Source organism: Octopus sinensis, linkage group LG6 (assembly GCF_006345805.1).
Source record: "Octopus sinensis linkage group LG6, ASM634580v1, whole genome shotgun sequence".
Taxonomy (NCBI): Eukaryota; Metazoa; Mollusca; class Cephalopoda; order Octopoda; family Octopodidae; genus Octopus; species Octopus sinensis.
The window spans coordinates 47,379,729-47,402,461 of record NC_043002.1 but is presented as its reverse complement, the minus strand read 5'-3'; the positions used below and the strand labels follow the sequence as shown (position 1 = coordinate 47,402,461).

General features: G+C 35.8%; 1 protein-coding gene across 1 annotated transcript; it reads right to left on the bottom strand.

Moving 5' to 3' along the window:
- Positions 1 to 19,231: 19,231 nt before the first annotated feature.
- LOC115213229 (protein FAM200B-like) lies at positions 19,232 to 19,666 on the bottom strand. The gene has a single exon (XM_029782164.1). It carries the CDS (start codon positions 19,664 to 19,666, stop codon positions 19,232 to 19,234), a length of 435 nt encoding a protein of 144 aa, XP_029638024.1.
- Between the last annotated feature and the right edge of the window lie 3,067 nt (positions 19,667 to 22,733).

Here is a 22,733-nt window from a genome sequence, read left to right as displayed (position 1 = left end):
AACTGAACCTTATGTACCTTTGCACCCCAGAATTACTCTTAAAGACCATAAAGATAATTTTTATTCAGACCCTAAAGTTAGATTAATTTGCCCATGTAAATCGGACCTAGGTAAATTAAGTAAATTTATTTTAGATAAATATATTGATAAGTTAAATAAACTTAATTATTTAAAATTATGGTTTAGTAATAATAATACATTGAAATGGTTTAATAATATTAAAGATAAAAATCGTTATAAATTTATTCAAATAGATATAGATAATTATTATTCTTCTATTAATGAAATTGTGTTAAATAAAGCGCTTATTTTCGCAATGAATAAAGTGGGTATGTCACGGGAAGAAGTTAATGTAATTAAAATGGCTAGGAAAATGCTAATTAAATATAAAAATAAATTATGGGCTAGGAATGATACTAGAGATTGTTTTGATATACCTATGGGAGCACCAGATTCTGCACAGGCTACTGATTTAGTAGGTATTTTTCTTTTATCTGAACTCCAATTAGAAAATCTTAAGATAGAGGGTGGTTTATATAGAGACGATCTTCTACTAGTTACAAAGAATTGTACTAATAGGAATCTAGAAGTATATAAGAAAAAACTATATAGTTTCTTTAAAAGATATGGTTTAAGTATTACTATATATAAGGAGAATTATAATGTTAATTATTTAGATGTTAATTTTAATCTTATTACAGGTAAAACACAACCATATCATAAACTTAATGAGAACCTTAGATATATAAATGTTAATAGTAATCGCCCATTTTCTATTAAAAAATCGTTGATTAATAATATAAGTAAACGTATTTCATTACTCTCTTATGATATAGAGATTTTTAATAAACATGCTAATTATTATAATGAGGCCCTTAGAGGGGCAGGTTATAATAGGAATATTAAATTTTATAATATTAGTGATAAAGATTTAATTGATAATTTTCGAGATACTTCTAATAATAATTATAATTTTGTTAGGTTTAGTGGTAAAAATAATAGATATTATAAAAAAAATAATAAAAATGATAAAAATATAAATAAGAATAATAATAATAATAATAAATATAATAATAATAATATAAATAAGAATAATAAAAATAAAAATAAATTTAATAATTATTATAATAATTATATTGATAAATTTGATAATATTAATAATTCCTTAAATGCTGTACATAGATATAATTCTGATAATAATTTTAATAAAATAAAGAATTATAAATATATTTATAATAATGATAATAATAATAAGGTTAATAAGAATAAAATTTGGTTAATAGTTCCTTATGGAGATCAAGTAAAAACGAATATTATTAAAGAGATTTTAGATGTTATAGAACTATTTATTAGAGATAATCGTAAATATAGAAACATTTTCTCTTTTAATAATTTTGGAGTTGGTTACTCTACCACTAATAATGTTGGTAACATTATTTCTTCATTTAATAAATATAAACTGAATAATTTTTATAAAAAGAAATTATTTGATAATAATATTAATAATGATAAGACTTATATTAATTGTACATGTAGAGATAAATCTAATTGTATATTAAATAATAATTGTGATATTAACGATGTAGTGTATAAATGTATAGTTACATTGCATGATAATAACTTTAAGAATAATAATTACCCAAAAGCGGTTTATATAGGTTCTACTTCCTTAAAAATAAAACTAAGAATCGCACAACATATGAATTCTTTTAAAAATAAAAACTTAATCAACTCAACCGGACTTAGTAAGTACATTTGGAGTCTTAAATCACTAAATATTAATTATAGTTTAATTTGGGAAATAATTTGTAAAACTAAATCATATACTATAGGAGCTAATTGTTGTTATTTATGCTCTAATGAGTTTAACGAAATTTTATTTTATAAGTATGATAATTTACTTAATACTGGTGAAGAGCGCAAAATAAAATGCAGAAATAAGTTACTTTACCTATATAATAAGTTTCATGATAAATAGCAATAATAGTTCCCTTTTAGGTTACTTTAGTTTAGTTTAAATTAGTTTAGATAATATATTTTTGGTTATGTTGTCTAGGCTTTAATTATAGTTAGTCTTTATTGATATTTCTTTGTTTTAATTAGTTCATTTTTAATGTATATTAATATAACAGTTTATGGTATGTTAAAACTTTAATAATTTATATTAGGTTTTTTTTTATTTTCTTTATTTATATATTTTTTTATTTTTTTATTTTTATTTTATTTTATTATGTATTTTTATTATGCATTTGTTATATGTATTTTGGAGGATATATTTATATGTTGATGGGTGTTATTTAGTGGTGTTTTTATTGAGTTTTGTATGTATGTGTGAATGTTTATGATCCCTTTGTTTTTTGTTTTTTATTTGGTATGTTGAATTGACAGATTTTATTTGGGTATTGTCTGTTATAATAAAGTACATACACCCATAACAAATATAAGTGCCCACTTCATTCGCGCGTACCTGGAATTGCATGTGAGCCTCAACATATACACCTAACGGCCACTCCCGCCCCATACGGACAAATAAACACATACATCCCCAAAATGGGCGTAATCCCACTCACACCAATCATATGTATACAATTATACACACTAGAATAATACATAACTAACCCAAATATACAGAACATACCAAAAATCACCAACTAACCACCATCACAAATGAAACCCACACCCATACAATGACAAAACTCCCCCCTCCATACCCAATTTACACCCACATAGCAATCCCAATATATTCATCCATACATGGACGCACGTGCGTGAAGCACATGCACACAATAAATACGTACAACCCCCCAATACTCACTCATATACATACGTATCAAGCTCGACATCCACAGCGATACGCTTACACCCACTCACACCCAGATGGGTGAATTGCACAACCAGGGAACGCACACACACACGTGTGCGTTTTTTGATTGTGCAAATCGCCCATATGCATGTATGCGGGCGCGATTACATTGTTGCACATATCGAGCCCAAATAGCATGCATATGTACATGTGAGGGGGTACACGCACATGACGTGCGCGTGTACCCCCTGCATTTATAACCGTGCGTGAATATACACATGGAGACTACCACACAGGTACAAATGTGTATAGTAATGAGAGCCCCATCACTACACTCAATGTATACTCTCACCCATCCGCACGGATGTGAAAGTGAATCTCCGGTGTATATGTTGAGGCTTATATGTAGCGCTGTGGAGGCGAACGTCGTTGAAATTGTGAATGAATGGGTGGAGTTGGGAATTGTAACCGGGTGGTGGACTAGCGTTGCTTGGAATTGTGAATGGAATAGTGTAGTAGTAAGGCAGGCATCGAGAATAGATTTGGGTTACTGCAAGTTGTTTGTTAGAGCTGCTAAGGTGAGCTAAAGCTCATAAATGTATATAATGATTTATCATGGTAGTTTTTTAAAGAATCCATTCATAATAAATTTTTTTTAAGTAGTGTTGGTTTGCCACGTGGATATAGTTTTTAGTTCCATTTATTCTATTTCTCCATTCATAATTTTAAATGACGTTTACTTTCCATGGCGCGTATTCTTTTTTTACATAAGTTATATTTCTATGGTAACGTAATTTTGGTTTGATTTTTTTTAACGGCTAAGAATTTAATTTCACTTCATAATTTGAAACTGACTTGTAAGTATGTATTTTATTTCTCCTTATGTCATATTGTTATTTTTGATATTCTGGTTAATTACGATGTATTTAATGTTGTTTTTCATAGGAGTGTTTATGTATATGAGATTGTGTGTGAGTTTTTTGCTGTATAATTTATTTATCTGTATGAGTGTGGGTGTGTAAATATTGTTGTATATATCGAGTTTAGTGAGTATGTATATGCGTATATGTGAGGGAGTATATGTATCTGTTGTGTGTGTGTGTTTTGCGTGTGTGTGTGTTTGTGTGTGAATGTGTATATGGGTTTGTTATTTAGGTTTTGGGATGTATGTGTTAATTTGTCTGTGTGGGGAGGGAGTGGGTTTTTGGTGTATATTGAGGTTTATAAGTTAGTATAGGTATGTGTATAAGTCGTGGGTCTGTGGTTTACGTGTGTGTATTTGTGTGTGAATGTTTAGGTTAGGGGGATTGCTATATAGGTTTGTTATAGAGTTTAGCAAAGGGAGATTTTATCGTTATATGTTTTTAAGAGTATTGGTTTATCATGGTTTTTTTAGGGAATTCGTGGCAATTTGTCTATTTTCGATGTTGGTTGTTTTATTACATTGTTTCATTCATAATTTTTGAGTGGTGTTCGTTTTGCCACGTGAATATTATTTTTAATTCCATTTATTCCATTTCTCCATTCATTAATTTATAGATGTTCGTTTCTAGAGCGGTTATACTTTTTATACATATGTTAAGTTCCTTGGTAAAGTAATTTTGTTTGGTGTATATGTTGAGGCTTATATGTACTTGTGGGTGTGTGTGAGTGGGGTGGGTGTTTGTATTTGTTATGGGTGTGTGGTTTACGTGTGTGTATTTGTGTGTGAATGTATAGGTTAAAGGGATTGCTATATAAGTATGTTATAGTGTTTAGTAAAGGGAGGTTTTATCATTTATGTTTTGTGAGTTTTAGCTTATCATGGTAGTTTTATAAAAGAATCCATTCATAATTTTTGTGTTTATTTGTCTGTGTGGGGTTGAGTGGGTTTTTGGAGTATATGTTGAGGTTTATATGTATGTATTGGTATGTGTAAGTGGTGTGGGTATTTGTATATGTCGTGGGTGTGTGGTTTACGTGTGTGTATTTGTGTGTGAATGTTTAGGTTAGGGGGATTGCTATATAGGTATGTTATAGAGTTTAGTAAAGGGAGATTTTATCATTATATGTTTTTATGAGTTTTGGTTTATCATGGTAGGTTTGTTAAGGATTTAGTAGTAATTTGTGTCTATTTGCGATGTCTGTTGTTTTATTGCATTGTTTCATTCATAATTTTTAAGTAGTGTTCGTTTTACCAAGTGAATATAATTTTTAATTCCATTTATTCCATTTCTCCGTTCATAATTTTTGAGTGATGTCCGTTTTCTAGAGCGTGAATGTGGGTTGTATGTGTGTGTGTGTGGGAGTATGAATAAGTATTGTGTTGAAGTATTTAGCTATTTTATTTATTTATAGTTGCCTAGACGTTTTTATGTGTATGTATAGGGATATATATATAGGTGTGTGATTTAGTGTATGTAGTTAGATATGGTTATATATAATTAGTTATATGTGTATGGGTGTATATATAGTTTATTATTATATTATTATTATTTTTTGTTTTGTTTTATATTTTATATTTTATATTTTATATTTAATTGTTGATAGGTTTATTTTAGTTTATATATTGTTTATATATTGATTATATATGGATTATATATAGGTTATATATGGATTATATATTTATATTTTTTCATTCATACTTTAATTATTTTAAAATTATTATTTTTATATTTTAAAATATTGATATTTTAGATTGGAAGTCCACCTGAAGATTGTCGATCAAGACAAGAAACAATTGTAGTGGCGGTTTTTTTGACTATTTATTAAAATTTTATGTATTGATTAAGTCTTTCCTTGTTTGTCTCTAATAATATTTTATATATATACATATATATATATACATATATATATATATATATATATATATATATATATATATTATATATATATATATATATACATATATGCGACGAGCTTCTTTCAGTTTCCGTCTACCAAATCCACTCACAAGGATTTGATCGGCCCGAGGCTATAGTAGAAGATACTTGCCCATCTTGCCTCGCAGTGGGACTGAACCCGGAACCATGTGGTTTGTAAGCAAGCTACTTACCATACAGCCAATAATAATAATAATAATAATAATAATAATGATAATAATAATAATAATAATAATAATAATAATAATAATAATAATAAATGCCCTGATGCAGTACCAAGCAGTGGCTCTCATGGCTTCTGATCTTAACTGATTGGAAGTGTTATCATGTACATTGTTTTGTGTCGGTATAAAAGATGGGCTACAGCAAATATTCTGCTCAATACTACAGATTTGCTTGTCAGTTGTTTGACCATAACCAGTTGATCATGTCCCTTAGTGGCTGACGATATGTGCATCTCTGATCACGAGCAGAAGTAGTGGGGGAGCATCATAGCCATGTGTTGAGAGGGATTCTTTGGGGTTTGAATAATTCACCTCTGGAAACATGGGTGGTTCTTTCAACATCCTTAAACAACCCTTATTCAGGGACCTTTTGAGCGGGATGGGCTACTCAACCTGAAGAAAATTCTAACTGGGCCCCACCTGCAAGGTCATGCGCTGTTTATCTTGATATGAGATCACCATGTCGCACACATATGGTTGTGATGCATGTACCTGGTGTACCCTTATCAGACGGGTAGTCATGATGGGTATATTGGGCTTCGTATATTTTACCCCAGTGTCACTTTGATGGCATGAACTGCTCTCTCACTCAATAATAATAATAATAATAATAATAATAATAATAATAATACTCTCTTTTGCATGTTTCAGTCATTTGACTGTGGCCATGCTGGAGCACCACCTTTAGTCGAGCAAATCGACCCCAGGACTTATTCTTCGTAAGCCTAGTACATATTATATCGGTCTCTTTTGCCGAACCGCTAAGTTACGGGTACACAAACACACCAGTATCGGTCCTCAAGCGATGTTGGGGACAAACACAGACACACACACATACACACACATACATACATACATATATATATATATATATATAATATATATATATATATATATATATATATATATATATATATATACATATATGCGACGGGCTTCTTTCAGTTTCCGTCTACCAAATCCACTCACAAGGATTTGATCGGCCCGAGGCTATAGTAGAAGATACTTGCCCATCTTGCCTCGCAGTGGGACTGAACCCGGAACCATGTGGTTTGTAAGCAAGCTACTTACCATACAGCCAATAATAATAATAATAATAATAATAATAATAATAATAATAATGATAATAATAATAATAATAATAATAATAATAATAATAATAATAATAATAATATAATAATAATAATTTCAGTTATTTGAAACAAGGGCGTAGGATGAGCGGGGCTACAGAGGCAGACATAAAGTGTGGGAGTTTACATATAAAAATGAAATGATAAAAAAATTAAGTATACACGGTATACACTTAAAAATAAGGGACATATGCATAGCATACAAAGGTAAAGATGAGTGAGGATGATAGAGATGTGGCCCGACTGATACAAGAACGCCTCTAGGTATAATTGAGGAACTTCAATGTCTGAGATTTCCCTGAAACCCTCGAAGCAAGTGCTCTCTTTATTTATTTCTCTCCGACTCACAGGTCTACAATTAGGGAGGTACCATCCACTCTTGCCATTTTCGGAACTTTCGCCCACCTTTCAAAAAACTCACTCGAGGACAGCATTTCCCTCTCCACTCTCAATTTCCATTCCAAGTTTCACTTGAAGAAGTTAATGAGAGCTCTATCAAAGAGGAATGTATCTGTTCTCATGCCTTTCAGCCTTGTCCACCAAACAACCTCTTTCGCCACAGCCCCCAGGCTTGCCTGCCTGACTGAATGAGGGCAGCGGTGCGATCATCACTACAGACTCGCTCGACAGACGTCCCACGCATGACAGCAGCTGTTCAACACAATCCTACAAGTCAGCAATGCCCGGACACTGAACGAGGATATGCAGAAGTTTTGTCACTCTGCGCACACCTCGGACAAGTCCATCTGACAGCACATCCATGCCTGTAAAGTTTATTTCGAACCGGTAACGTTTCTGCCAGCTCGCCTTGTTTTTGTCTGCCTGCTTGTCTGGTAGTCATACCAACAGGCGAAGAACTGTCATCCTTTCTCATTTTTATAGCGAGACATTCCTCTGTGTCTCCCCATCTCTCATCGATGATTGAAACTTCCTCCAAACTATTTATGGCTGCTATTGAGCAAAATTCTCAATTTTTCCACATGGAATGAAAATTGGAATAAATTTGATAAGTCCCCCAAGAAATAGGAGGACTTTAAACAAAAAAGGAACTCACCAGCAGAAGAAGGATCTCTTATTCTCCACCCTAGCTGAAAATGACCGGAAGGGACCGCTATTTTCCGGAGAAAACTGACGATTTTCGGAACCTATGACAGCAGCAGCAACAACAACAACAACAACAACAATAATAATAACGATAATCTTTTCTACTATAGGCACAAGGCCTCGAATTTGTGGAGAGTGGGATAGTCGATTACATCGACCCCATACTTGACTGGTACTAATTTTATCAATCCCGAAAGATCAAAGGCAAGCCGATCTCAGCGGAATTTGAACTCAGAACGTAGCGGCAGGCAAAATACTCTTAAGCATTTCGCTCGGCGCGCTATCGATTCTGCCAACTTGCAGCCTTAACAATAATAACGATTTAATTATTTATTGCCCACAAGGGGCTAAGCACAGAGGGGGACAAACTAGGACAAAGGATGAAAGGCAAAGTCGACCTCGACGGAATTTGAACTCAGAACGTAGTCGCAGACGAAATAAGCATTTCGCCTGCCGCGCTAACAATTCTGCCAGCTTGCCGTCTTAATAATAATAATAATAATAATAATAATAATAATAATAATAATAATAATAATAATAATAGTAATAATAATAATAATAATGATGACGATGATGATGATGATGATGAAGATGATGATATAAAAGATGGCCTACAGCAAATATTCTGCTCAATACCACAGATTTGCTTGTCAGTTGTTTGACCATAACCAGTTGAGCATGTCCCTTAGTGGCGGCTGACGACATGTGCATCTCTGATCACAAGCAGAAGTAGTGGGGAGCCTCATAGCCGTGTGTTGAGGGGGATTCTTTGGGATTTGAATAATTCACCTCTAGAAACATGGGTGTTTCGTTCAACATCCTTAAGCAACCCTTATTCAGGGACTATTTGAGCGGGATGGGCTACTCGACCAGAAGAAAATTCTAACTGTGCCCCACCTGCAAGGTCGTGTGCTGTTTATCTTGATCTGAGATCACCATGTCACGCACATATGGTTGTGATGCACGTGCCTAGTGTATCTTTATCAGGCGGGTAGTCATGATGGGTATACTGGGCTTCGTATATTTTGCCCCAGTGTCAATTTGATGGCATGCACTGCTCTCTCTCACTCAATGATAATAATAATAATAATAATGATAATAATAATAATAATAATAATAATACAAAAAGGCCTTCGACAGTATACCGCATCCATGGATCTTGAGATCGCTGTATATCTTCAAAATTTCCCCTGTGATTTCAAACTTCCTGAAGCACAATATGTCGTTGTGGAATACGAATCTCCAATTATACCACTCTAATGGAGTACTTGCCTCAGAAAATATAAACATCAACTGTGGAATTTTTCAAGGTGACTCACTTTCACCTTTAATATTCTGCATAGCCCTAATACCCCTTACAAGTGAATTAAACAGAATAGGGTATGGGTATAAAATTGCCAATAAAAAAATAAGCCATCTATTTTATATGGATGACTTAAAACTTTATGGTAAAGACAATAATGAACTTGAAGGCCTATTGCGCACCGTGAAAGCATTCAGCGATGACATCGGGATGGAGTTTGGACTTGAGAAGTGTGCCAAGGCCACTTTCCAGAAAGGGAAAGTGAAGACCACAAATTCAGTCGTGTTAGATGTTGACACAGTCATAAGAGAGCTTGAGCAAGAACAAACATACAAATATTTAGGGATAAATGAAGGCTCTGGTATTCAGCATGCAAGCATGAAAGAGAAAATCAGGAAGGAATGTTATAGGAGAGTTCGTGCAGTCCTGAAATCTGAACTAAATGCACGTAACAAGGTGTTAGCTATAAATTCCTTAGCAGTTCCAGTTGTTACTTATAGCTACAATGTGTTGAACTGGAATATGAGTGAAGTAAAGAATATAGATAGAAAAATACGCAAGCTGCTGAGTTGTAATAGGATGCACCACCCAAAGGCAGACGTAGATCGCCTTTACCTTCCCAGAGCCCAAGGAGGTCGAGGCCTGATCCAATTTGAACTAGCTTACAAAACAACCACAATTGGACTGGCCAAATATCTCGAAATATCGAATGACTGGATGCTAAAGCTCGTGGAAAATCACGAGAGACGAAAGAAGCTTCATTCTATCATAAAGGAAAGCAAAAAAATTGCTATTGATCTCGTGCAGGATACCCAAACTGAACAACCCGAGGGAAGTACGGCAACTATTGTTGCAAAGAAGGTGAAAATGATGGCAATGAAAAAAGCGCACGAGCAATTGGCTGATAGGTAGAAGAAACCTCTGCACGGCAAATATGTGACCCGCAGCAAACAAGCTGATGTTGACCAGAAGCAAACCCATCAGTGGCTACGGAGCTCAGGGCTAAAAGCAGAGAGCGAAGGTTTCATCCTGGCTGCTCAAGATCAAAGCCTATTAACCCGGAACTACCAGGCCAATGTGATGAAAAATGGAGCAGACCCAAAATGCCGATTCTGCAACGACATGATTGAAACAGTGGACCACCTAATCTCTGGATGTAAAGTCTTAGCACCAGTGGAGTATAAATTAAGACATGACAGAGTTGGCCAATATCTCCACTGGCTAATAAGTCGGCATTACAATATCAAAACTGCCGACAAGTGGTATAATCACCACCCTGAGGCTGTAACTGAAGGAGAAAATGTAACCATTCTGTGGGACTTTCCAGTACATACAGACCGAACCATCAAGGCCAATAAACCAGATATTGTTGTGAAAGACCAAAACAATAAAGTTTGCTTATTGATCGACATGAGCATCCCCTGTGATCATAATATCTCAGCGAAAGAGTTTGACAAGCTCAGAAAATATAAAGACCTACTCATTGAAATTGAGAAAATGTGGCATCTCAAGGCGGTTACAATACCAGTGATCGCAGGAGCACTAGGAATGATCAAGAAGGGAACCGAAAATTATATGAGAATGATCCCTGGCTTACCATCCCTGCAAGAAGTGCAAAAGATTGTCTTAACTGGTACATCACACGTATTGAGAAGAGCATTGTCGATGTGAGAACTGTTGCTGCTCATGTATTTTAATTTAACTTTAAAAAAAAAAAAATGAACGAACTACTGAGTTTGGTTTAATGGCCTACCAATGTATAGTATGAGTTTCTTTGCCCTAGGAGTCGGGAAGACACTCGGCAAGAAATGGAAGCAAATTTGAAAGAAGAAAAAATAATAATAATAATAATAATAATAATAATAATAATAATAATAATAATAATAATAATAATAATAATAACAATTATAATTATAATAATGCCCTGATGCAGTACCAGGCAATGGCTTTCATGGCTTCTCATCTTAACTGATTGGAAGTTTTATCATGTACATTGTTTTGTTTTGGTATAAAAGATGGTCTACAGCAAATATTCTGCTAAATACCACACATTGGTTGTCAGTTTTTTTTACCATAACCAATTGAGTATGTCTCTTAGTAGCTGAGGATATGTGCATCTCTGATCACGAATAGAAGTAGTGGGGTAGCATCATACCCATGTGTTGAGAGGAATTCTTTGCAGTTTAGATTATTCACCTCAGGAGACATGAGAGTTTCATTCAACCTGTTAATCTTGATATGAGATCACCATGTCGCACAGACATGGTTGTGATGCATGTGCCTGGTGTATTCTTATGTGAAGGGTAGTCATGATGACTGTATTCGGCTTCGTATATTTTACCCCAGTGTCACTATAATGATAAAAGAATTAATCAACTGTATATGTGACATGTTTATATATTTACATATGAAGAAAATGTCCAGATTTTCCCAAGAGAATGATAGAAAAACTTAAAATCTTGTTTACTAAGTTATTCTCAACCACTGACACGTCTTCAATGTTATGAGGCCTAAGCTTTAAGTTAAAAAAGTTGTACTAAATGTTTACGGTCTAGTGAATAGTTTTCATATTCGTATACTTATGGATACTTAAACGTAGGAGTGGAGGCGCATGATGACTAGCAAGTGACATTTAAATACACTGACACACATACTGTTCATAAATACATACATTTAAACACATACACACACAAAGAATACAATGAATGCATTCATAAGAACAAAATAATTTTTCATTGTGCAAAGAACAATGTGGACAACCACAATTGGCAGTTGACCTTTAGCGAGTGAAAAACTCATGGATCTATTCAATTTCAGTCACAGTATTTTTAATTAATTTTTTTTTTTAACTAAACAGTTTGAAACTTTGGATATTGGTTGAATGCGTCACGTAGACCACGGTTTACTCTTAACGTTTTTGACAAAATTATGTATTTCATAAGTTACTTCGTGTTAAAGTTGTCGGGTTTGGGTAATTTTAACCAATCAATGACGTGTATTCAACTGAAGAAAGTTACCGCTGTTTGCGAAAGGATCTCGCCCAGAACGTCTTCACACTTGCCAGCCACTAACCCTCTACAGAAAGACGAGATGGAAACCCTGCCGCACACGTTGCCCGTTTGGCTGAGAAGCGTGACGCCATAACGGCGCTCTGCTTGCTAAACACCCAACCTAGGTCTGCGCTTGATCCAATTCGCTAAATGAGCCGAACTGTGGGAAAACGAGTTTGACGAGGGGCGACCACACCCGTTCACCGTCTAGGCAAAGCTGGAATTGTCTCAGCCTCTGCGCATTTTCAGCCAAGGCATGTCCAGCCCTCCACTTAGCGGCAGTTGATAGCAGATAGAGTGTCTGAGCAGCGAACTCCGGCGTTTCCACAAAAAAAGCAGGCGCTCCAGCTTCACAAGACACGAATCCGGACAAGGCATGGTTGTTAGGCGATAAATGATGACTGATGCGATGAACACATTCGCCACCTCCGCCCGCCCTTTCAGGGACAGTTTCCTCTCAACCCATTTCTGAGTGAGATTGGCCAGCCTGTTCGTTACCTCAGTCCAGTTTCTCTCTATCTAGAGGTCTTCTTCGAACCAGACTCCGAGCAATTTCACCGGGCCGTTCGACTAGCGTCCTATAACAGTGATGGGTGACATTGACTTTTCACTCCAGGTGCCGAGCTGCAGTCCGACCGACTTTTCACAGTGTATTTTTACTCCCGTTACCGCTCTGTAAACCCTTATGGCACCACCTACTAGATGTAGTTATTTGTCACAGGATACGATGACGGGGATGTCGTCCGCATACGCTGACAGTCTCTTTTACCGAATCGCTAAGTTACATGGACGCAAAGACAACACTGGTTGTCAAGCGATAATGGGAGGAGACAAGCACAGAGACAAAGATACATACACATTCATAAATACACACCCACCCACCAAGACATACACACACACGCACTCATATATGACGGGCTTCTTTCAGTTTCAGTCAACCAAATTCACTCACAAGGCTCTGATCGGCCCGAGGGTATAATAGAAGACACTCGCTGAAAGTGCTACGCAGCGGAACTGAAATCGAAACCATACGGGAAGCAAGCTTCTTAGCACACAGCCACGCCTGCGCCTATATATATATATATAGGTAATGGGTAGTGATTTTCTTCACTACTTCAGGGAATGACGACCCTGCTTGACACGGGTCCCGTGCTTAGCTGGCTCCGGCTGACAGTACCCGGTATGGGCCCCTATCCAGGGTTACGGAAAGGAGACAACCTTCAAAGAAATCCGGAGTGGAGCCCCATAGACGGTTTAGTGTTCGACTTGACACTCTTTCGGCAGCTCCTGCAACCAAGCTGGTGCCAAACGTAATGTTCTGTACTCCTCTGGACTACGTCAGCAAAGTCGAGAGAGGAATCCTAACGACAGGGCTACCCAGGATTTTCTTACATCTAGCCCAGGCCTGCGCAAAACTAGAGAGGAAACTGGAGAGGACATGAAATGTAAAAACCAGATTGGATTAGTTTATGCGCAACTCTATTGTCTCCCGAGAGAAAAGGATGCCAACAATATATATATATATATATATATTCATTTATTCATACATAGGCGTAGGCGTATGGGTATGGTAAAGAAGTTTACTTCCCAACCACATGGGTTCCAGTTCAGGCCCGCTTTGTGGCACCTTGGGCAAGTATCTTCTATCTTAACTCTGAGCTGAGTAAAGCTTTGTGAGTAAATATGGTAGATGGAAACTGAAAGAAGCGCATCATGTGCGTGTATATATATATATTATATATATATATATATATATATATATATATATATATATATAATATATATATATATATAATATATTATATATAATACATACTTACATACACACACATGCACGTACATCGTTGGTTTTTATTTCAATGATAATAAAAACGATTTTACACTAAATTGATGGGTTACTCTATCTATAATTTTGTAGAGTATAAAATTATTATTCTTAAACAAGAATGTTGTTGACAGTAGCTTCCAAGTTTCGACCAGCTAAGCTTTCGCCGGACTGACCTTTACATATACACACGCATAGACAAAATCACACATGTATAATGAGTGTGTGTGTGTGTATGTGTGTGTGTGTGTGTGTGTGTGTATAGACAGAGAGGGAGGAAGAGAGAGAAGTCATGGAGAAAATGTTAAAGAGATAGTAGGAAACAGTCAGAGATAGAAAGGAAAAGAGGATGAACATGAGTGTTGTACTTGCAAACCCTGTTACTTTTGCATTAGATATATACTTAACCATTGATTAGTTCCTTGCAAACCCTAACCAAGGAAGCTAACGTTCACCAAATGCAATGCAAATAACTAACTTAAAATGTTTTTATTTTGAAAAATCATTACAGAATAAAATGTTGTATAAGCAACTTTTATACGAAGAAAATGAAGAAACATAACAAAATGTACTTAAAAGCTAAGTAAATCGATTTACAAATGAATTATATATTCACATGACAACCACTGAATATCTTTAATAAGAGAAACCCCTGTAAACAGGAAGCACCTTGCAATCATTAATTGCACACAGAATGAAGCAACGTACTGGTTAGTTTCCTTGGAAACAAAGGAAGGCATGATTTGCATTAATATTAACGAGCATGCGAAGTAGCCACTCAATGTCTTTTTAAAAAAAGGTAGCAGGTTGTCTTAATTGGTTTCAAAAATAGAACTGTGTCCATCAATATTGACCTTCAGTTAAACAACTTCAGCAACAATAAATATGTCTGTTAAAACAGCCATACTTATTTTTATGAAATCACTGCGCATCAATTGTTACTAAGCATAAATCTTATTCTCGCTAAATAGTAATGACAAAAATTCAGAATTAATTCTCCTGCTAAGATTGAAAGTTACACTTTGTTATGCAATAAACAGAGCAAAATTTCAATTCTGTATATATATATATATATATATATATATATATATATATATATATAGCTGTGTGTGTGTGTGTGTGTGTGTGTGTGTGTGTGTGAGAGACAGAGAGAGATGATTCAGTTTTATTTCAAGATTTCTTGTCAATAGAGAAAGAACCGGTTTCTAATTTAGATCCAAGGCTCCTTCATTGGAATTTCAACATTTACAGGGTATTTTTGTATCTATGTATGTATGTATAAGTGCAGATTTGTATGTTTTGATTTGTGTGACTTCTCATGTATATACTTGCGTATGTAGACATACTCATATATACTTAAATTATTAACTTCTAGAAGGTTTTACAGATTTTTATAGTTCCAGTGATGGCTTGGATTTGTAGTCTTCGAATCAACTTTCTCCTTTCTGGCTTTGAGAAGCCCAATTTCTCGAGATTGGTTGTTGTTGTTGTGGGAGGATGCAACAACAACACTCACAACAGTAAAAACGGCAGCAACACCAACGGATAACAGGCCTGATTCAAGCTAAATGGCTATCTATAAATATATGCAAGATGGTGTAAGAACCATATGGTGGTATGCGCAAACGTTTCAAACCACGAAAAAAGTTCAAATATGAATTAAAAGTAGCTCGAAGGATATAAAGAGTATCGAACATACATGTACAAGTTTAACCTTTTGCTCGTTCGTGAGTAGGCTACGCTTATAGGCGTAAGAGAATGTATTCTCTCACTTACTTGTGTATGTGTGTTCGATATTGTTTACATCCTTCGAGCTGCTTCAAATTCATATTAGAATATATATATATATATATTATATATATATATTATATATATATATATATATATATATATATATATATATAGGTGTGTGTGTGTTTTGCTTTTATTCTTTTACTTGTTTCAGTCATTTGACTGCGACCATTCTGGAGCAACGCCTTGAAAGGTTTTAGTCGAACAAATCGACCCCACAACATATTTCTTAAACCTGGTACTTATTCTGTTAGTGTCTCTTGCCGAACAACTAAGGTACGGAAGCGTAAACATACCACCACCGGTTGTCAGGCGGTGATGGGGGCCAAACACACACACAAACACACACACACACACACACACACACACACACACACAAACACAAATACACGCACAACTAGACAAACAAATACACATACACACATATATACATACGACGGGCTTCTTTCAGTTTCCGTCTACCAAATCCACTCACAAGGCATTTGGTCGGCCCGACGAGTCTTGCCCAAGGTGCTATGCAGGGGGACTGAACCCGGAACCGTGTGGTTGAGAAGCAAACTTTTTACCTCACAGCCACGCCTGCATCTACGTATAACGTGAATGAAACGAAAATAGCAGAAATAACATCGAGTGGCAAGTGGCATGGGTTTTTAAAAAAACGAATAAAAGTATACTAAACACCATAGAAGAGCAATTATTGGTTTATTAATTTTTTCCCGCTTCTATGTATGGTAGAAATGTTGTGTATGGCAATTGGAACCAATTCCAAATGAGAGATGGAGAGAAAATCTGAAGAATCGAGATTTTTCAGACACAGGCATGCCACTAAGGAAGCGTGAATGTCTGAAGGCAAGGGGAAAGCTGTGAACACATGGCTCTGATCCAATAGGCATAGATTACCATAGCAGTTATCCTACTTTATCTCCAACAGAAAGGAAATATGCAAACTATAATAGAACGTATTTATAACCTCGGTAATTTGCATAACCGAAACGTAATCGTTCTTTTCTCTCCAATACTCTACCATTGCCGAAATATGCAAAAGCTATGGTCAAACAGTCTTTTCCTCTTTATTCCTTATAACTGTATCCGGCTTTGAATGTTTAATTTAATGGTCACCTGGATTATTACACATTCCTTGTCATTATCAATTACAACTTCTGGGATTTGCCCATATCAGGTCTTTGCTCTACTCAATCAGTATTTTCCGCGCAGCTTCCAATGAATCACTACCGTGGCGTTATCGATTCTTGGTTTTTTCCAGATTTGGGGCCAGTCTCACTTTAATCACAGCACAACCTGCACTTGTCCTTTCTGTTGTATTGTCAACGCTGCAAGTGGTGTAATTTATCCTAGATACTTGTTTCTACGCTGCACAGATAACCGCTTTTGCCTGTGGTTTCAAGTCGCACTTCCTTAGCCCGTGTCACTTGTCATCTGAATCTGCATGCCTCCTCACCTCTCTCGCAACCTGACAGTTTATCTTTTTTCCAGTCTCTTTTCTTCCTTACTTTACTCTCCTATCTCCACTCAGGTATGTGTGCTGACTATATCAGATATCCTCACCTGAATCATCAGCAAGGGTTCTATGGCACACTGATATACCAGCCCAAGCGCATACAACTTTCACAGCTGATTATCCTCATTCACCGGATAAGATACTACCAATCAATATCGCTTTTGGGATGGAATGCTCCGTGTGTTGTGAGTAGTTTTCGTGATTTTCAGTCCAACCTTTGTGACTCCCCTTTCTTCCTACTGATAATATTGTATCATATTCTAATAAAGCAACTTCCCATATATTGATTGCTTGAAACTTATTCCATTCAGTTTTGACTGCAGTGCCAGCCTGTCTTCGGAGAGACTCTGTCATTGTTATTATTGATCGTCTGTCGACACATATTGTAAATCGTTTATTTGCCTCGTCGTTGTTCTTTCTATTGTTACCCAAAGTTATATATTGAACATTTGTTATTATTAAACAGTAAGCAAGTTGCCACATCAACGTGGCAGGTAAGTGTTACTACTAGTATAACCCCAGGCAGATTCTCCGCCAGCTGGTTTTGGATGCAACGTTCTGCATTCTTTATATACAATACATCGCTAGCAGGGGAAGCGAACTCCTTCCCCTTGGAATTTCAACATTACCAGGGTATTTTTGTATGTATGTATGTATGTATGTATGTATGTATGTATGTATGTATGTATGTATATGTGCAGATTTGTATGTTTTGTTTTATGTGTCTCTTCTCGTGCATATACTTGCATCTCTAGACATGCTCATATATACTTAAATGATTAACTTCTAGAAAGTTTTACAGATTTTTACAGTTTCACTGATGGCTTGGATTTATAGTCTACTCTATCTCTTCTTGAGAGTTTATAACTAGCTACTTTGTTTATTTGTTATTAATGTTTTATAGATAAACAAACCAGTACTATAGACAGCTGGTTAGTTTTTCTCCTTGTGTAACCTTTAGAGCAGTGGTTCTTAACCTTTTTACTATCACGCCCCTCCTATGAATTTGTCCTTCTCATCACGACTCCCTTGCATCTATGAATAAAATTACATCCTAAAATGTAAATAAAATCTAAAAATATGTTTTTAGTCTTTATTGAATATAAATTAGTCACATTATACAAAATATGCATTATACAAAAAGTGAGATACTTGACACTACTTCTCAACAAAAAAGTTTCTTTTATTGAATATGAATAAGTCACATTATTAGTGAGATACGTAACACTGCTTCTTAGTTACAAGATCTTGAATGCGTGGTTGAATGCCAGAGAGTGCACATCGTAAATCCCTTTCAACGTTCAGTCTGTCCTGTTCTTTGTCTTGACAGCAATGAGCGTGGAAAATGCAGCTTCACAAAGATACGTGGACCCAAACATAGCCAAAAACCGAAGAACCTGATGTGCGATCAGAGGGCAAACAGGAAGGCACTTGATCCAGAACATTTCAAGATCCAGTTCTTTGAAGTCTTCTTTAGCTGGGGAGTTGAACTTCAGCTCAAGAAACTCCTCTTGCGCTTCATCCAAAACATCAGTCACTTCACACTGAAATGCGTTCCTGGTGAATTTCCAAGCTTCACGCTTTTCGTCTATATCTGAGAAGTATCTAATAAATTCTGTTTTCAAGTCAGATGAGTGATTATCTGTTTCTTTAACTCAGAATCAAGGTTACCGTGAATTAGAGCAGAATCCAAGTAACTAAAACTGGCAATATTTCCCTCCTGAATTCGACATTTCCAGAGGTCGAGTTTCGCCATGAATGATCGAATGGTGTCGTGGTGCGTGAGAATGTTGATGTTTTTCCCTTGTAGTTTAAGGTCAAAAGCATTCAACACTTCGAAGATGTCTACCAGATAAGCTAGAGATAGATGAAAGCCTTCAGACTGGAATTTGTCATGGAGATCTACCTTCTGCTGCAAATCTCGAAATATTGCTACTTCTTTTCGTAGTTTATAAAGCCGTCCAAGCAAGTTTCTTTTTGATAGCCATCGTACGTGAAAAATGTTCGAGTGAAAAAGCAATGCTTCATGTTCAGATTTCATATCTTTACACAGCATATCTTTACACAGATTTCATATCTTTACACAGATTTCATATCTTTACACAGATTTCATATCTTTACACAGATTTCATATCTTTACACAGATTTCATATCTTTACACAGCAGTTTAAAAATACAACTGTTTAAGGTTCCACTTTTAACAAAGTTGACAACCTTGATAGCTACGTTCCGGACACTCCTCATTTCAGTAGGTAAGGTTCTTTATGCTAAGGCTTCACGATGAAGTATGCAATGTGTACCTACAACAAATGAACATTTTTTTATATCACCCTAGTAATGAATTCAGACTGCAGACCAAACATGGCTGGAGCTCTATCAGTGAAAATTCCTACCAGCGATTCTCACGAAAGCTGGTTTTCTGAAAGAAGTTTGATGCATCATAAAAAATAGCTGCTGCTGTTGTACAACTACTCATAGAGTGACAAAACATTTCCCTTTTACACAGTTGCCTGACACAAAGCGAGTATATACCAGTAGCTGAGAACACTGAGCGATGTCAGTCGTTTTGTCACACTGGATGACAAGAACAGAACAAAATTTTACATGGTCGAGAATTTGATCTTTGATAATAATATAATAATGAAATTATTGTATACAGTGCTCAGGTGCACCACGTGTCGAAAGTGCGTATAAAGCATATGCAGTAATGTACAAATGTCTGGGAAGTGAACAGTGTATGAGTCAGATACATGCTTGCGTGTGTATGGAGGGGAGACAATCAGGTGTAGTGTTGGTGAATCTCAGGAAGCATGGACGTTTTGAAGGATGCAGTGCTCCGACAACTAACAACTGATGTCTTGAGTCAAGTCGTCGATCCTTTCCTTGACTGCGTCGTTTGATAGTAAAATCTGGGAAAGCTTGTCTGTACTATCTTTCCCCAGAACGAGATCTGCTGCACGGAGTAGACATGGTTTTTTGAGAGACTCTCCGATGTCATGGCTCTACTTGCTCTTTGCAGTCCACATGGCGATTTCATAGGAAGCCTCAACAACCATTGAATTTTGTTGCTGAAATACCCTACTACCGTCCAACTTAGCTTGCTTCAAAGAATGTTCTTTAGTACATTATTTACATTATATACAATTGACGGATATTTATCCTCATCTTGCTTGTTGTTAACACATCATTTCGGCTGATATACCCTACAGCCTTCATCAGGTGTCTTGGGGAAATTTCGAACCTGGGTTCTCATTCCTAAGGTATTTTTCGATGTTGTTGTTATTATTGTTGTTATTGTCGTTGTGGTTGTTGTTGTTGCTGCTGTTGTTGTTGTTGTTGTTGTTGTTGTTGTTGCTGCTGTTGTTGTTACTTGCAGAATCGTTAGCACACCGGGCAAAATACTTAATGTTATTTTACCCGTCTTTATGTTCTGAGTTCTAATTTCGCTGAAGTCGACTTCGTCTTTCATCCTTTCGAGGTCGATAAAATAAGTACTAGTCAAGTACTGGAGTCGGTGTTATCGACCATCACCCTCTTCTTAAATTCCAGGCCTTTTGCTTATAGTAGAAAGTGTTATTATAATTATTATTATTATTATTCAGTAGTTTTATTTTTATAGCGTGCTTTCACTTCACTACCGAGCGCAGCTCTGTGTGCCTTGGGTATGTGCTGTGATTTGTTGTGATGCTCTGATGGTTATTGTATGGAAAGTGTTCTGCGTAGGATGTGTGCAGTGCCTAGTAGTGCAATTTTCTGTATGTTATATGTGTTTGTAAGTCCTGGTGTTTTTATGTATTTATCTGAATATTTTTTTATCATGCCTAATGCACCTACTATGATAGGAATTGTTTCTGTTTTCAGGTTCCACATTCTAGTTACCTCTATTTCCAGGTCTTTGTATTTTGAGAGTTTCTCCATTTCCTTTTGAAGACACGTTGTCATCTGACGGTATTGATACATCAATTAGAAAGAATTTTTTTTCTTCATGATCTCTGACAACTATATCTGGTCTGTTGGCCTTAATTTCTCTGTCTGTGTGTATCGGCATATCCCAGAGTATGGTTGCTTTCTCGTTTTCTGTGACCTTTTCTGGTGTGTGCCTATACCATCTTTTTTCTGTTGTTATTCCATAATGTTGGCATAGCTTCCAATGTATGTAGGTTCCAACTCTGTCATGTCTGTGAATATATTCCTTCTTAGCCAGGACTGGGCAGCTAGAGATAATATGATTTATTGTTTCTTGTCCATCTCCACATATTCTGCAGTTACTTGTAATATTTCTTTTCATTACATGTTTTTGGTAATTTCTGGTGGGGAGGCTTGGTCTTGTGCTGCAATTAAAAATCCCTCTGTTTCTGCTTTGAGTCCTGAGCTTCTCAACCATTGCTGGGATTTTTCTTTGTCTATTTCTTTTGCGTTTAGTTTAGTGCAGTATTTACCATGAAGGGGCTTTTCTTGACATCGTTTTATCATGGTTCGTTGCTGTTCTATTTTTAGTTTGGATTTCATTTGTTTTATAGCTTTTGTTGTTTCTTCATCTTCTTCTTCTTCTTCTTCTTCTTCATGTTTATTAGGTGGTATGATTTCTTGTTTGTATTTGTCAGCTTCCTTAAATACTGAGAACAGTTTTTTATTTTGCTCGTGTTTTGCTGCTATCTGGATCAGTTTTCCTTCCTTCTGAAGTAGATATTTTTGCAGTCCTATGGTGGTTATTTTATAGTAGTTTTCCAGCTGTATAAGGCCTCTACCACCTTCTATAAGTTGTATATATAGTCTTTCTATGTCAGATTTTGGGTGATGCATCCTAGATCCTGTCAGTATTTTTCTTGTTTTCCTATCTATTTTGGACAGTTCATTTCGTGTCCAGTTAAGGATATTGTAGCTGTAACTTATAACTGGTACGGCTAAAGTGTTGATACCTATTATCTTGTTTTTAGCATTGAGCTCTGTTTTCAGTATTGATCTAACTCGTCTATAATATTCTTTTTTTCTTTTCTCTTTCATTTGTGTGTGTTGTGTCTTGTCTAGTTCATGGATTCCTAAGTATTTGTAAGTTTGGCTTTGGTCTAATTCTTTTATTTCATTGGTTTTATCTAGTGTGATGTTGTTACTCTTAACTAGTT

What these genes read in the sequence shown, in the direction of transcription:
- LOC115213229 (XM_029782164.1), bottom strand. Translation starts at nt 19,666, where the DNA reads ATGCTGTGTAAAGATATGAAATCTGAACATGAAGCATTGCTTTTTCAC.